Here is a 16,145-nt window from a genome sequence, read left to right as displayed (position 1 = left end):
CTCATTTTACTTAGAGGTAAACTGAGACCCTGAGGGGGGAAGCATCAGCCCAAGTCACCCAGTTAGCAAAGCTCTGGCCTGGCACTGGGGTCTCTGGATATCTAAAGCGGGGCTCTTGACTCCACAACTGTGTATTATCGCCTCCTCCGGCTCCTTGGCTCCTTTCTAACAGAAGGTCCCTCACTAGTATGGATAATATATTCCATAAACCCCATACTGCCCCAGAATGATCAAAGAAGGGATTAAGATAACCACAAACATCTGCCGGGCTATGAGTGCACCTTGATTTGGTGCAGAGACACTACATTTTAACCTTATCGTCAATTATCCTGCACCTAAATAACTACAGTATATTGAAATGCACAGAGACTTCTAATTTTTTTTTTTTTACCTCCCACCCCTACTGCCACCCAATGGTTACGTCCCTGCACAAAGGCTGTTCCTCTCCTCCCATGAGGCGAGAAGAACAAGGGAAACTCAAGACTATCAACTTTGCAGAAAGCTAAGAGGCTTGGTGGAGAGGAGAGTGCAATCAATGTCAAAAAAGAAAGCCCGTGATTACCTTTGACTCACAATTATTCAAGAATAGCCTCACCTTGGAGGAAGGACTCATTGCTGGTAGCAAAATAAAAGCATTCTGCCAAGTCCCTTGCCTTGGCAGGCACAGAGTAAGAAGCGACCACTCAAAAGAAGAGGGCAGCGCCCAACGCTCAGAGGGGTTAGGTAGAACAAAACCCCAAAGCAAGCTATAGGAACCAGAGTGTGGGAAAGAGCGGGGTGCGGGGGGGGGGGGTCGGCTTACAGGTAACAGGATCTAGAAACAATATGGAAATGACTGCCCCAGCTCCTTGCCTACTTTTAGCAGAAGGGATTCCCCCAAGACAGTGAACTCTCATCTGCTGCACAGCAACCTCACAGCTAATCCAGGATGTGGAGAGTACGGCTGGACCCCTACCCATCCCAGCTGGTGGGTCAGTTGGTCAGTCCTTCACGAAACAGTTTGTAGTGTCTACTGCCCCCGCAGAATCTAAAAAGACCCAGCCTCTACCCTTTAGGAGTTCCTAAGCTAGTGGAGAACAGACAAGTCAATAGCTTGCTATGGTTCAGCATGAGAGGAATAGCGAGAAAGGAGATAACCTCAGCCTTGCAGATCACAGGAGGCTCCACATGGAGGTGAAGCCTGCGTTCGGTTTTAAAGGATGGGTAAACAGAAGCAAGCCAGCAGAGAGAGGGTGGACCCAGTGGAAGGAGAATACATGGAAATGGAGTAGCATGTATAAAACCCGGAGCCCTGCTAAATAACATAGCAGATTCTGTGAACTGTAAAGGGTTCAGTTCATGAGTCTAGTTTGGTTGTGCTTTCTGAAGGAGGAAGCACCTGGTGGTGAGAGCTGATGTGGGAGAGGCAGTCAAGCACCCGGCCACAGAGGACTTCCTAAGCCTACTAGAGCTAAGATTTTACTGTGAGATCTACCGGGAGCCACCGAAGGATTTTGAGCAAGAGTTTCAGGATCATATTTATGTTCTGGAAAGATTATGACAGCAGAGTGGCAAACAGCTGGGAGAGAGTGAGTCTGGTGGTTGGAAGACCAGTCTGGGGGCTCGTAACGTAATTCAGGCAAGACAATATACGGGCCTGGACTGGACAAATAAGTATGGAGACGGGTGGATGGATTTGGGCTTTGTTTCGGAAGATAAATGGACAGGATGTGATGATGAACTGGAGGCGGCGGTGGAGAAAGGTTTCTGGCTTGAGCAGTAAAGTGCGTGGTGGTGCCATTTGCTGAGATAGAGAAGGCAGCTAAGACTTAGGAAGGGGCATGTCTGGTGGGAGGTGATAGCGGAATTCTGTATGAGACATGGTTGTGGTGCCAGTAAAATTCCAAGCAGAGATAGCCAATAAGAAATTGACCATGCCAGGGACGCCTGGGTGGCTCAGTCGGTTAAGCATCTGCCTTCGGCTCAGGTCATGATCCCAGGGTCCTGGGATCGAGCCCTGCATCGGGCTCCCTGCTCCGCAGGGAGTCTGCTTCTCTCTCTCCCTCTGCCTGCTTGTTTTCTCTCTTTCTCTCTCCCTGTCAAATAAATAAATACAATCTTTAAAAAAATAATAATAATAAAAAAAGAAATTGACTATGCTGACCTGAATCTAAGGAGAAAGGTCTGAGCTAAAGGCAGAGATTTAATATTTATCATTGTATGGGAGGCAGTGGAAATCCCTGGCATCTCTGAAACCACCCTAAGAGAGGCCTCTCATGAGCAGAGAAGTAGGATGAGGACAAAACCCTGGGGAGTCCCAATCAAAGTAGGAAAAACACGAGGAGAGAAGAACATCATGAAATCCAAGGGAACAGAGTGTTTCAGGAAGGTGTCTCGTGCAGCAGTGAGGCGACAGGAGATAAAGACTGAAAAATGTCCATTTGGATCAGCAGGTTACTGGGGCCCCGTGTTCGCAGTGAGGCCAGCCTGCGGAGGGCCAAGGAGTGGGTGGGCAATGAAGGCAAGCGGCTTCAGGCGGCTGGAGCAAGGCCCGGCCACCCAAGGAGCTCACGAGCAACATAAGCTTCGCCTTGGGAGCGGTAGAGGATAAGGACACTGGTGTGCGTGGTAGTGGTCGGTCAGGGTAGGGGCGTGGGGGGTGGGCACACAGGGAGAAGGGAAAGATGTCCACCAAAATTGCCCAGATCAGGAGCCAATGGAAAGGCCTCTGACATGGGGAACGCCAGCTATTTGCAGGAGGAGGGTCAAACAAAACTAAACCAAACCAAACCAAACCCAAAAAACAAAACTAGTGGTCAATGCATCTGGGCCTGGAATTCATGGGAAACACACAGTTTTTCACAGAGAAGAAGCAGGAAGCAGGCTGCAGATGAGGAGATAAAAGACCCGGGGTGTTTCACGTGAAATTCTCTAGCTAGGACACAGCGGTAAAACAGGGACAAACAGCCTTTATGGGAAGGGGGGGGGACTCCCAATATTCCCCACGGTTTGGGATTATCTGTGACAATGCTCCTTTAGGTGGCATGCATAATTTGGAGCTCACCATGCTGTATATAAATGCCAGCCGGAACACCGCAAAAACAGGGGAAAGTCTGAAATCGTATTAAGGAATACAGGAGGATCGGAACAAAACACACAGTCCCACCAGCTCCCAACTCAAGCACACACCGATGTAGTACAATGCAGAGACAACTTGCAAATCCAGTAGGGAAAAAATGGGAAGAGGTGGAGATGGAAAATGGATATTTTTTGTTCAATCTAATGCACCCCCACCAAAAAAATATACCAGGGAAGAGAAAAACTCCAAAGAATGGTTTTCCGAGTTAATAAAACATCCCCCCACCCCCTGCCCAGAAAGAAAGCTGAAAGTCAAATCGTTAAGTCCAAATTTCAATGTCCAGGGGGAAAAAAAGAAACCCTTTCTTTAACATTAGCAGGTATGCTCTCTTTTAAAGTTGACATTCTCCTGAAGGAGGCTAAGTAAATTTCACCATTGACAGGCTAGTGAGCTTGGCCAAGACACTTGTGGCCTAGAGATAACATGGACCCTGCGAGAAGATGCTTTGGGAAAGTACCAAAGCAGTACACCAATGTTAGGCAAAGGCTTTTTTTTTTTTTAGATTTTTTTATTTATTCGTTTGAAAGACAGAGAGAGCACAAGGAGGGGGAGAGGCAGAGGGAGAAGCAGACTCCCTGCAGAGCTGGAAGCTCGACGCGGGGTTCGATCCCAGCACCTGGAGATCATGACCTGAGCCGAAGGCAGACACTCAACCATCTGAGCTACCTAGGCGCCCCTAGGCAAAGGCTTTTTACCAGGCAGGGCAAACCCTCAAGAAAGTTCGAGAGCACGTAAGCCAGAAGGGGGTTGGTTTGCCGTTGTGCAGGAGTGTTAGGTGTTGTGTAAATGTCCTAGTCAGTTCAAGAGGCCTTTGGCAAAGGAAAAGTACACACTGCCCAGCAAGCTATGTACTTGATGTTTCCCCAAGGCAGGAGGCAGGCCTGCCAAGGGCTGCGGCATATCTCAGGGGTGACCCCGACGTTCCATTCCCCCCAGCTCGCAGAGCTCGAAGGGAACAGCTTGAAATCCAAATGGGGCCCGCTGCTCAGCTAAGGAAAACAGTCTCAAATCTTTCTGACATCTGCACAAAAGGGGTACTGAGGGGCTGTCCTGCAGGGTCAACAGTGCTGGAGCCAGTTTAAACAATCCTGCTTGGCCCTGGGAAGGCAGGGGGGTAGAGAGAATGACGCAAAGGGACCTGGTGGCCCGGGTAGCTTCAAGCATCCGTGCTCACAGCGTCTGCCTCACGCGCACTGGCCTCCTGATCTATCTGGGAAATAGGACATCCCTGGTCTTGACTCATGAATTACAGCTTGGTCTGGTACAGCAACCTGGACAAACGTTCCCAGCAACTACAGACTTCACAAACTCTAGGACCATGTTTAACTGGGCGGGCTCTGAACCTTTTAAATATTGAGAAAAAAAATCAGTGCGGTGATATTCTATTTTCCCCAGTCCCGCAGCCCTTCAGCCGCTCATGTTTTCAAAGGAGAAGACAGACGAGGGCTCCAGATGCTTGGAAGCCAAATGAAAGCTCCTTACTGAGGAAATCCACTGCCTTCCATCTTCAAAGATCAAACTCTCAGCCAGGGGTTAAGCAATGCGGTCATCTTTGGCATGTTTGTCTGGTGTGGGACTAACTTCTGTTCAGATATATAATAAGATTTTCTACTTTTAAAGGCTCTGCACCCCCAACCAACAGCCCAGATGTGCTTCTCAGTTCCCTGGTGGCGGGGTCTGACCGACTTGCCTCCTGTCCTCTACAATCTGCCAGGAAATGCCCTTTGGCGGCAAACTGCAAATCTCATCCGCTTCCACTTGGGCCATTTTTTATTTATGATATCTTTGCAGAGGAAAGGTAAGTCAGTCAGAATCACTCATTATGAAAGTGGGCAGAGGACATGTCCAGGAAATTCACAGAAGAAATACACATGTTCCATGAATATGGCAAAAGACACCTAAACTCACATGCAGTCTGGGAATCGGGAGGATTTTCACCCATATTAGCAAAAATATCAAATGTGGACAAGGGCGTAGACACGTGGGCACTCCTATACAGTGCTGATGGGAGTGTAAATTGGAGTATTTTGTGGGGCAAGTAAGCACTAGCTTTGAGAGTTAAAAATCTTTATTACCTTGTATCTGGAAATTCTGATCCTATAAGTAGAAGAAGACCTGTTTGTGGATTTCCACTGGGGCACTGCCACTTTTTAAAACAGGAAACATTTGGAAACAACCTAAGTGTTCATCAAAAGGGGAATGAATGGCTGGATTAAACAATGGGGGAGAGAAAAAGATCTTAAGGACATATTAAATGGCTAAAAAAAACCACCCCAAAACAAAACAAGGCACAGAATATATACTTATGATTGTAGTTTGGAAAAAAAAAAAAAACCCAGAAAATGAAACTATTTTTGTTCATATTTCTACATCTCTGATTATGTACAGGAAAAGACCAGAAAGACAACAGGGGGACTGGAGTCTCAGAGGAGACTTCTGCTTCGCTTCTATTGCTTGCATGTTGTTTAAGAATGTATTCATATATTTATTATAGAACCATGTTTTTTCTAAAGTGTTTCCTGGTTGAAGATCAGAGGCAGAGGCATGGGCCTCGGTGGCTACAGTGAACATGACTTCTCCGGGAGGCAACAGTGGGTAAAAGTAAATAGGCAAGAAATCAAAGGATCCAGGTAATAGTCTGAATCTGTCATCAATTTGCTGTGTGACCCCGGGAAGTCATTTTCCTTCTCAGAGTCTGCTTTCTCTATACAATCGGTGGATAAGATGAGAAGCTCACTAAGATACTGTCCTTTTCTGATATTTTAGGATTCTCTAAGTCCCTTTAATGTATAATGGGCCTGGTCCCTTTTGATGAGGAGATGGTTTTTTCTCTTCCTTCAAATTCTGGCATAGTTTGATATTTCACTTTACTCCAAATGGAAGATAATGAAAGAGAAGGTGGAGTGACCACTCTGTTCCCTGTTTGGCCATGTTTTTGAGGGTCTGGTTGACCTATTTATGCTCCCTCCCTTTGACAGTGTAAGCTCTTAGGCATTTTTGAATGTGATCAGAGTGCAGACACAATGCTGCAAGTCAGAAGATCTGAATTCTACAGGACGGCTATAAATCCCGGGGACATAGATTATATTTCATTTTGTAAAAATGGAACCCCCTCGAATGCTTTTTTTCTGAGTTACACTAAAGATGTTGGTTTATTCTCTGAGAGTCAGGGGTACAAATCATCTGGGGCAATGCTTCCCATATGCGTATACAAGGGCTGATGGAAACACTCTGCTAACTCACTGTACTCCCTGCAATTTGCCAATAAGGACCAAGACACTGAATATATCCCAGAATGTTTTTAAATAAATCCTAGCTTCTAATATAATACCTACAAATCATTCTTTATGGGCAGTCACCCGGATTTTTGGACTTTAAGGCTACCCTGGAAACTCTTTTTTTTAAGGTTTTTATTTATTTATTTGTCAGAGAGAGAGAGAGAGCTCAAGCAGTGCTCACATCCCTGGTGTGTAGATAACCACTGGACCGCTTGTTCCCCAGAGGGAAGGACCAAGTGGCTAAAAATGAGCTATGAAAATGTACATCTAGGGTGCCTGGGTGGCTCAGTTGTTAAGCGGCTGTCTTCAGCTCAGGTCATGATCCCAGGGTCCTGGGATCGAGCCCCACATCGGGCTCCCTGCTCAGCAGGAAGCCTGCTTCTCCCTCTCCCGCTCCCCCTGCTTGTGTTCCTATTCTCGCTGTCTGTCTCTGTCAAATAAATAAATAAAATCTTAAAAAAAAAAAAAAAAGAAAATGTACACCTATCTACAAACATAATCTGGTTCTTCACAACCTAATTGGCTTTTGGAAATACTCCAGATGAAACCTTGAGGAAACGTTGGCATTAAGTCAATGGAGGAAACCTCTTCCTGCTCCCTCAGAGACCTTGACCAATCTAGTTCTGCCTCTCATCTGGATAGTAAAGCTCCTTCCAGCTGGTCCTCATCACTTTGCTTATTCCATGAAGTCACAAGAGTAAATTCTAAGCAGTTTAATTCTAAAGAAAACACGCACACGCACACGCACACGTCAGATCGCAACTCCTCTGACATTGTGTCTTTCAGCTATGGAAGAAGCCACTTACTCTCGCTCCTTTCTCAGGAAAGCATTTACAGCCACCACTACAGTCTTGGCCCCCACATGGCTTTCCATAGGACTTCTTCTCGCCCTATTTAAAAAAAAAAAGAGAGAGAAAGAGAGAAAAGTTAGTAAACCATGTGAACAAAGAAGCAATGTAGCCCCAGGGAACCTAACCCTTAGCTACACTCCTAACCAAGTAAATTTAGAGTGGCTTAATCATCTCATTTGATGGTGTCATGAGTCACACTGGATTTGTGTATTTGGTGTTCATGGAGAAAGCAGTAGCTATAGCAGAGAACTTGAGAGAAATTTCGAGTGCTAGAAATGTGATGATAGATGAAAATGGCCACCCTGTACTCTGCTCCTGTAATTGTCCTCCTCAGGCTCTACTTTCAACACATCATTCAAACTTTACAGTAACACCCCTGTGCCCCAGTTAGTCAGATCCAAATGCCTCACCTGTACCGTACAGTATACCCTCAACTGTTCAACTTCCTTTTTTCTTATCTGCTTGATGATGAGATTGATGATGAGGATTACTAGCTGAATTTCTACAAAGCCCCTGTGTGACCTGACCTGCACTGACTCTCTCTAACCGCATCTCTTCACTCTCTCCCAGGCTGACTCTGCTTCAATCACACTGGTATTTCATTCTATAAAAACTTAAGCCTGTTTATGCCTCAGGGCCTTTGCCCTTCCTGTTATTTCTGCCTGGAATGCTCTTCCCCTAGATGTTGGTTTATTATTATTATTATTATTATTATTGCTGGCCTCTTTTCATCAACCAGGTCTTAGTTCAATTGTCTACTCTCAGAGAGACCTTTCCTGACAACTCAACCTAAGGCAGCCCCCAGTTCCTTCCAGTCATATCACTGTGCTCTCTTTTCAACATTAAACATTCTCTCTCCCGCTCCCCCACTAGAATGTAAGCTCCACGTAAGTAGCGACCTTATCTATATTGTCCAATGTTATATCCCCAATGTCGAAAAGAGCGGATGGCACATAGAACGTTTTGATGACCATCTGAATGGAGCTGGGATTTGAACCCAGGTCTGACTAACTCCAAAGCCCTGACCTTAACCCTTGGCCTTAGAGTTTTCTAAGTCCTCTGTCTACCAGAGCCTCAATGAAAGGGTTCAGAAATAAGGAAACTGCCATTCTGACCCTATCCACCTTGGGGGGGGGGTGGCGGAGCAAGACATAAATTCTAACTATTATCTGTAACAAGAGCTTTATCTCTGGGATGGATTTAGTATCATCCAACTTTTTTTGTTTAATGTTGGCTGTTCTTTTTTTTTTTTTTTTTCTCAAAAGAGAAAGGCACATTTACGAGCCCTGCCTCATGCTTAATCATTCTTGCCTCTTTGTACTGTGAGTCTTTTCCTAATTCCCAGGGAGCACTGTGAGTTTCTCAGATGGTCTTTTATCTCTGTAGACATTCCCACAACACTTTATCACCGCAACACCTCAGTAATAAGGTAGTGGTGGCAGAGCTCTGACAAAATATTGCTATTTTAGATTCCAAACACCCTCTTGATACGAGATATTTTATCTCTTATATGCCTTTGACATGGTAAGTGTTATTGTACACTTTCCAGTTTGCCTTCCATTTTATGGCATACAGGACAGGCAAGTATTCATGAGGGTGAGATCAAGAGGCACTGTGGGGGGGAAGAAGTTGGGGTGGCTGGCATAGCATAAAGAACAGAGAGACAGACCTTCACCTACACTGTCACCTTCGTCTCCTGCCGAGTACTATATTTCATGAGGTAATGGGTAATTTGTATTTGCTTCCACATATATTTCTGTATTTTCCAAGCCATCTTCAGCGAGCATATATAATCGGTAAGGAGAAAAACAATTATGTTACTAAATGATCGAAGTCACCCCCTTCGAGGGAGAGGACTCATCAGGCATTGCCAGAGCTGTTTGGATATCCGTTTGGAGCTATGTATGGCCTACTTCCAAACAGTGCCTTTTGGGTGTCCCACAAAATTTGTCTGTCATGGACCCAACGTTTCCAGATCACTCGTATGGAGCAAGGGAGCTGGCGAAGACAGGGGATAAAATCCTATTCACGGGAGCTAGTCAAAAATGGAAGGGACAGAAGCTAAGGTTTCTTGGGAACTTGGCCAAACAAGAAGGCAAAGACACCCAGCTAACAGACAGGAAGCCATCACTGCCCTCGGTCACTGAGGGAAGTAACCAGAGAAGCCCCACTGGCCACAAGGCAATTTCCTGTAATTCTGGCCCTGACAGTTCCCCCAGGAGTCTTCAATTACAGTGAGGGCGGGGAGGAATGAAAGGAGTGGCTTCCAGGGAACATGACAAGACCAGGCTCTGAGGAAGTTTCTTCCCTCTCCGGGCTTGTCTGCAGACCCTCCAACCCCTGCTCCACCAGGCCACATCACTGGTGTCATTCCCGTCCTGGAATGCTCCCTGCTTCCTCTCCAAACCCAACCCCCTCCCTACATCCACAGAAAATTCCAACTGGAAAGGCCCTGAGAGATCATCAAATACAGGATGGTCTTCCTTCTATCAGACCGGCGCACCATTTTTTTTTTTTTTTTTTTTACTGTAAGTATTTCTTGTTCTTTCTTGCTATCCTGAAAAGAAATTCACCGGAATCAGTGATAATGAAGATGTAAACAGTACTTTAAATAGCACATATTATGCCATAACTCTACTGCAAAGCAAAAACGAAAGTCATTTATAATGAAACAATATGTATCCTAATCTGTAAATGCTCATACGTCGCTTCGTTAGAAGATGTGATGAAGTTGTCAGAGGCTAGCAGCTCAGTGCAGGATCACTATGAATGGGACAGCCAGCTGAAGCAGAATGACCCTGGGATGTGGTATCAGTGATTCAAGCACCACGAATACAGTTGCTATTACCACGGTAATAATGCACGGTAAAGTTCTGGGGAAAAGAAGTTCAATATTTCCTTTGTTTATTGTGTAGCTTTAATCAGTAAAAACAAAACCATGAAAAATTCATCTTGAGATGTAATGCTATGTTCTAGGCTCAGATAATTATAAACAGAGTTTTCACTTTCATGAATGTCCAGAGGTCTTCTAAAGGTAGGGCAAGATACGAGACAATTCTTTTTTTTTTTTTAAAGATTTTATTTATTTATTTGACAGAGAGAGACACAGTGAGAGAGGGAATACAAGCAGGGGGAGTGGGAGTGGGAGAAGCAGGCTTCTTTCTGAACAGGGAGCCCGATGCGGGGCTCAATCTCAGGACCCTGGGACCATGACCTGAGCCGAAGGCAGACACTTAAGCCACCAAGGCGCCCCAAGACAATTCTTCATAGTGTGCAGAACGCCTGTCATTCCTGGCTCCTACCTAAGAGCCACCCCCCAATCATTTTCACAACCAAAACTGCCCTCACAATTTCCAAAATACCTCCTAGGAGTAGGGTACTTCTGGTAAGAACTAGTAGTCTAATCCACATCACTCATTTTCCAGATAAGAACCCTGAAGGAAAGAACTTTGGTCCAGATCACACTGTTAGCGAGTGAACCCTCATACTTCGGATCCTAATTCCACATTCTTCCCACTATTCCATACCTCTCAAGGCCAAGTTCAAGTTCCATATCTTCCATGAGCACTCCGGCTCAGCAAAATGACATAGCAGGCCCACCCACTGGGCAAGTGTCACATGTCGCTGAGGGACAGTCCTTGCAATGTTTCTGAGGTTGCATGGTTGAGAGGCTTATTTCCTCAACCAAACAATGATGTTGATAAGGGAAAGGTCAACCTATTTTTACTTCTCTGGGTATTCCCATAGTGTTAGAGGGGCGACCTACGTTCTAGCCATTACCTGGGACAGTGTACCTTGGATAAGCATATAAGCTCTGGAGTCAATCTGTAGAGGCTTAAATCCCAGCCTAGTTGGGATTGATCTGAGACAAGTGACTTAAAATGTCAAATGGAAATGGCAACAATATCTGCTGTCTAGGGATTGGTTGGAGGATTCAATAAGATAAAGCACGGGGGCACCTGGGTGGCTCAGTTGTTGAGCATCTGCCTTCAGCTCAGGTCATGATCCCAGGGTCCTGGGATTGAGCCCCGCATCGGGCTCCCTGCTCAGCGGGAAGCCTGCTTCTCCCTCTCCCGCTCCCCCTGCTTGTGTTCCCTCTCTTGCTGTGTCTCTCTCTGTCAAATAAATAAATAAAATCTTAAAAAAAAAAAAGATAAAGCACGCAAAGCACAGTGCCCGGCTCATGGTGAGCACTCGGTGTCAGTTATTATTATTACACGGATATTAGCTATGCCACACTCTTGCATATCTGCAACACCCTGGCCTCCCTCTGGAGCTGGGAGTCAAGTGGGATGCAACGATATATCCATGCCAATTTGTCTACGGCTGATATCCACTCAGCTTGGTTAGGACATCCATTTGGATTTGTTGATATCTGCATATAATTGATCATGTAGTATTTTTAATAGCACCAGTATCTATCTATCACCAGTATCACATCTATCCATTTGCTGATGCTGGTTCCCTTGTCCAAAATGCCTTCCCTACCCTCTTTTCCCATTTATCACAAACCAAACTTCTATGCATTCTTCAAAACCCAGCTCAAACACCATCGTCTTGGTGAAGACCCATTCCAAACCCCCTCCCGCCATGACCCAATGCCAGTTTTTCCCTCTCAGTGATTTCTTTTTTTAAATATTTTATTTTGCTTTGTTTTAAGATTTTATTTATTTGTTAGAGAGAGAGAGATAAAGAGAGAGAAAGAACACAAACAGGGGAAGCAGCAGGCAGAGGGAGAGGGAGAAGCCGGCTCCCTGCTGAGCAAGGAGCCCAACTCGGTACTCGATCCCAGGACCCCGGGATCATGACCTGAGCCGAAGGCAGACGCTTAACCGACTGAGCCACCCAGGTGCCCTCATACGGTAACTTCTGAGCAGAGAATAGTGTTTCTTTAAGCATGGTCCTTGGGCCAGTGTCATTAGCTCTGGAAACCTGTTAGAAATGTAAATTATTGCCCCCTCCTAGACCTAATCAATCATAAACTTCAGAGTGGGGCCCAGTAATCTGTGTTTTAACAAGCACTTTGGGTGATTCTGCTGCACAGAAAAGTTTGAGGACTCCTGCTAGAGAAAATGAGGGAGTGAGCTAAGTAGTTAATCTGGGGTAAAAGTGTTCCAGGCAAAGGGAAGAGCAAGAGCAAAGGCGGGAGATGAGAGAGCATGCTTGATGTTTTGGCTGAGCAGCAAGGAGGCCAGAGTGCTGGGATGGAGTAAAAGTGATAGAAATGATGATCAGGTCAGAGATGTAATAGGAGCTAGATTGTGAAAGATTTTAGAGACCACTGTAAGAACTTTGCCTTTGGAAACAAATGAGCAAAGGGGAAAAAACGAGAGGCAGAGAGACAAATCAAGAAGGAAACTCTTAACTCTAGAGAACAAACTGATGGTTATCAGAGGGGAGGTGGGTGGGGGGATGGGGGAACGAGGTGATGGGGATTAAGGAGGGCACTTGTTCTGATGAGCACAGGGTGATGTATGGAAGTGTTGGAGCACTGTATTGTACACCTGAAACTCATATTACACTGTATGTTCACTAACTGGACTATAAAGAAAAACTTTAAAAAATGGTTTTGAGGGTGCCTGGGTGGCTCAGTCGGTTAAGCGACTGCCTTCGGCTCAGGTCATGATCCCGGGGTCCTGGGATCGAGTCCCACATCGGGCTCCCGGCTCGGCGGGGAGCCTGCTTCTCCCTCTGACCCTCCCCCCTCTCATGCTGTTTCTCTCTCTCTCTAATAAATAAATAAATAAAATCTTAAAAAAAAAAATGGTTTTGAGCCCAGGAGTGACATCTCCTGTTGGAGTAGCAACTTTGAAAGGGAGGTCAAGGATTCTGGTTTGAGGGCACCTGGGTGGCTCATTGAGTGAAGCGTCTGCCTTCGGCTCAGGTCATGGTCTCGGGATCCTGGGATTGAGCCCGGCATTGGGCTCCCTACTCAGCGAGGATCTGCTTCTTCCTCTCCCTCTGTTCCTCCCCCCACCCCCGCTTGTGCTCTCTCTCTCTGTCTCGCAAATAAATAAAATCTTAAAAAATACATTTGAGAATTCTGGTTTTGAGATGTCTCGTAGACATCTAAGTGGAGAAGTCAGATGGCTAGTAGATTCCGTAGGTCAGCTAGCTATGGAATCTGGAGTCCCAGGGAGAATGACTAGCTTGGACATGTACACGTAGTGCTTTGGTCAGTACAGACTCGACTCTGTTATAGTCACAAACCCCAAATATCAGTGGTTTAAAACAACTAAGGTTTATTATTATTTTTTTTTTTTAGAGAGCGAGCGAGAGAGAAACAGCATGAGAGGGGAGAGGGTCAGAGGGAGAAGCAGACTCCCCGCCGAGCAGGGAGCCCGATGCGGGGCTCGATCCCAGGACCCCGGGATCATGACCTGAGCCGAAGGCAGACGCTTAACCATCTGAGCCACCCAGGCGCCCTAAGGTTTATTTTTTATTCATGTCACGATCCAATGAGGGAGAGGTGGGTCTCCTTAGTGGCTTTTTTTTTTTTTCCCCCGAAGGTGACTTGGATTTTCAAGCTGCATCTGTGTAGCAACTCCACTCCCTCAGATGCTAAAACTTTCTCTGAATTTCCCCCTGATGTGTTCTGTTCATATTGCCCTTTGCAAGAACTAGACACAATGGATGACCTAAGAGCATGGAAAGTAGGAGAGAACAGGGATTATCTGGTGAGCACCGTCTCTGCCACCATGGGTGTGTATATAAAGCCACAAGACTAGATGATACTACCAAGGGAGGAAATGTAGGGAAAGAGTGACAAACCGTGCTGAATTGTTGATAAGTCAAGTAAAATGCGGGATGAGAACATACCAACTGATTTAGCCATGTGACAATCTGGACCACAGCAATTTCAGGAAGGAGAACCAGGGAAACATGGTAGGACTGCAAGGCAGCTCTAAGGGCCCACTTGAGGTGAGTGGTCATGAACTTAAAGGAACACCAGTTATCAACACTGTGAGGTTTTCTTTAGCCTTGTTCAGCCATGTGGGTATAGATGCAGATTAGCGGAAGAAATGGATTTAATCAAAGTTGGGTTCTGTTAGGTGAGAGTGATAAAGGACAAGAAAGGCAAGGGATTCAAAGGTGTACAGAACAAAGGAATTGTAATGGTGGACCATGGAATCTAGGCTTCCTAAGGAGGGAAGTGAGCACAGACAGGCAGTGGGTAAGAGGCAGTGAAAAGGGTAATAGAATCGATGGATGATGGATTCTGGCGAAGTTGAAGAAATGTGTGGGTTTCTGAGTTGTGACCGGATCTCGGAAGAAAGAAGAGGTGATGCCATAGAGAGGCTAGGGACTGTTACTACTCTACATAGTGCAAAATGAGATAGAATGGAATAGAATAATTTCTCCTTGAAGTATCTCGGTAAATGGTTGAAATGGTTGTTCAATCCTGGTTTCATACAACGTAACAGAACTATTCCGTTTTGGTAACTTGAGGTTCCTTCAAAACACCTTTCACACCAAATCTCATTTGATTTCCTACCACAAGTCTGAAATGGGTATTTCAGATGTACAGGTATGTGTAGGAACATACACCCATACACAATATTACAATGATTTCTTTATATCTTCAACTACCCTCCCAGACAGTAAGTTCCTCTGAGATTGAAGACTTTGATTTATTCACCATAAGGCAAATCAATTTAAAACCAACCCTCTAAGCCTCAATGTTGTGAACTATAAAATAGGGATAAATTTTACTTCGTAGGTTTCATGAGGTTAGAGATAATGTCCCTAGCAAAATGCCTGGCACATCTAGTATGCTCGACATATGTTAGCTGGTATTATTTATAGTTCCAGTATCTAGCACTGTGCCTGCCCTACCTCACAGGGGCCCACTCAGCGACTGATCTGCATTTTCAAGATGAGGAAACGGAGGCTGAGCTGTCAGTGACTTCTTCCATATTGGAAGTTCAAGTGTCGGAGCTGGGATAGGAACTCTGGTATCCTCACTCTCTGTCTCGTTTTTTTTTTTTTTTGTTTTCCCCATCAGAACCACTGCCACTAGTTCCAGGAATTAGGCTAAAATTGAGGAGTCAGAAAAAGAAAGATAAGGGTCAAGAGAGAGGTGCCCGTTTTCTTCTTTTGCATTTTCTTAATCAACATTGGTCTACTTGCCTTATAATAATACTACTTGTATCATTTCTACACTTTCTAAACAACCTTCATATATGATTCTCATAAATCTTTTTGGAACATACAAAAGAAGAATTTTTATATGTCCATTTTTCAGATGAAAAAAAGCCCCACACAAACCCGAAACTTAGAGAGCTGTGTCACTTGCTAGTTAAATTACAAAGCAAAGACTCAAAGTCAGGGTTTCTCTTTTCAGTGCACAGCTAAACTTCTAAAAGGGAAAAGTGATACAAGATGCTGAGATGCCATTTTATCAGTTGCGGGTATCTCAGGGCCCAGAAATGCAGAGAGGCCTCTTTGGCTGAATCAGATCTATTCCTGGGGCCACATTCATGACCATGACTAGCGTTCCCCTAACAAGCCACGCCCCTTTAGCATCCGTCTAGGTTTCCGAACTTCAGGCTAATAATACAGAGAGTCTGGCTTTACTCTGAGCAATTTTAAAACAAAACCTGTTCATTGAAATTTACACACATACGCACATTAAACCAAGCTGAGTCCTGTTCCATGTTTAATGTGCATTTGCTTTTTAAGAACAGCTCCCTCTGAGTTTATGAATGAAAGGCTCTGCGGAAAGAAGGAAGTGATCTGTGGGAGCTGGCTGCTTACCAGGTGGAACTTGTCACCCACACTTTATTTTAAGGATGACGCTGATACCAGACATTACTGAGTAGTTCAGGAAGGCATTTCCATCTGACATCTGTCTGTGTTCACACACATCCACAAACACAGCTGATGGGGACGGGGTGG

General features: G+C 45.2%; 1 protein-coding gene across 1 annotated transcript in view; it reads right to left on the bottom strand.

Moving 5' to 3' along the window:
* The window catches only part of COL4A6 (collagen type IV alpha 6 chain), a 274,048-nt gene that overhangs the window by 136,574 nt on the left and 121,329 nt on the right, over positions 1–16,145 (bottom strand). Inside the window, exon 3 of the mRNA XM_044911855.1 lies at positions 7,203–7,286. Coding sequence (XP_044767790.1) covers positions 7,203–7,286 — 84 coding nt within the window. The remainder of the gene's footprint in view (positions 1–7,202; positions 7,287–16,145) is intronic.

This window comes from Neomonachus schauinslandi, chromosome X, assembly GCF_002201575.2.
Source record: "Neomonachus schauinslandi chromosome X, ASM220157v2, whole genome shotgun sequence".
Taxonomy (NCBI): domain Eukaryota; kingdom Metazoa; phylum Chordata; class Mammalia; order Carnivora; family Phocidae; genus Neomonachus; species Neomonachus schauinslandi.
Note: the sequence above shows the minus strand (reverse complement) of the source record. Positions and strands in the feature narration are given on the sequence as shown.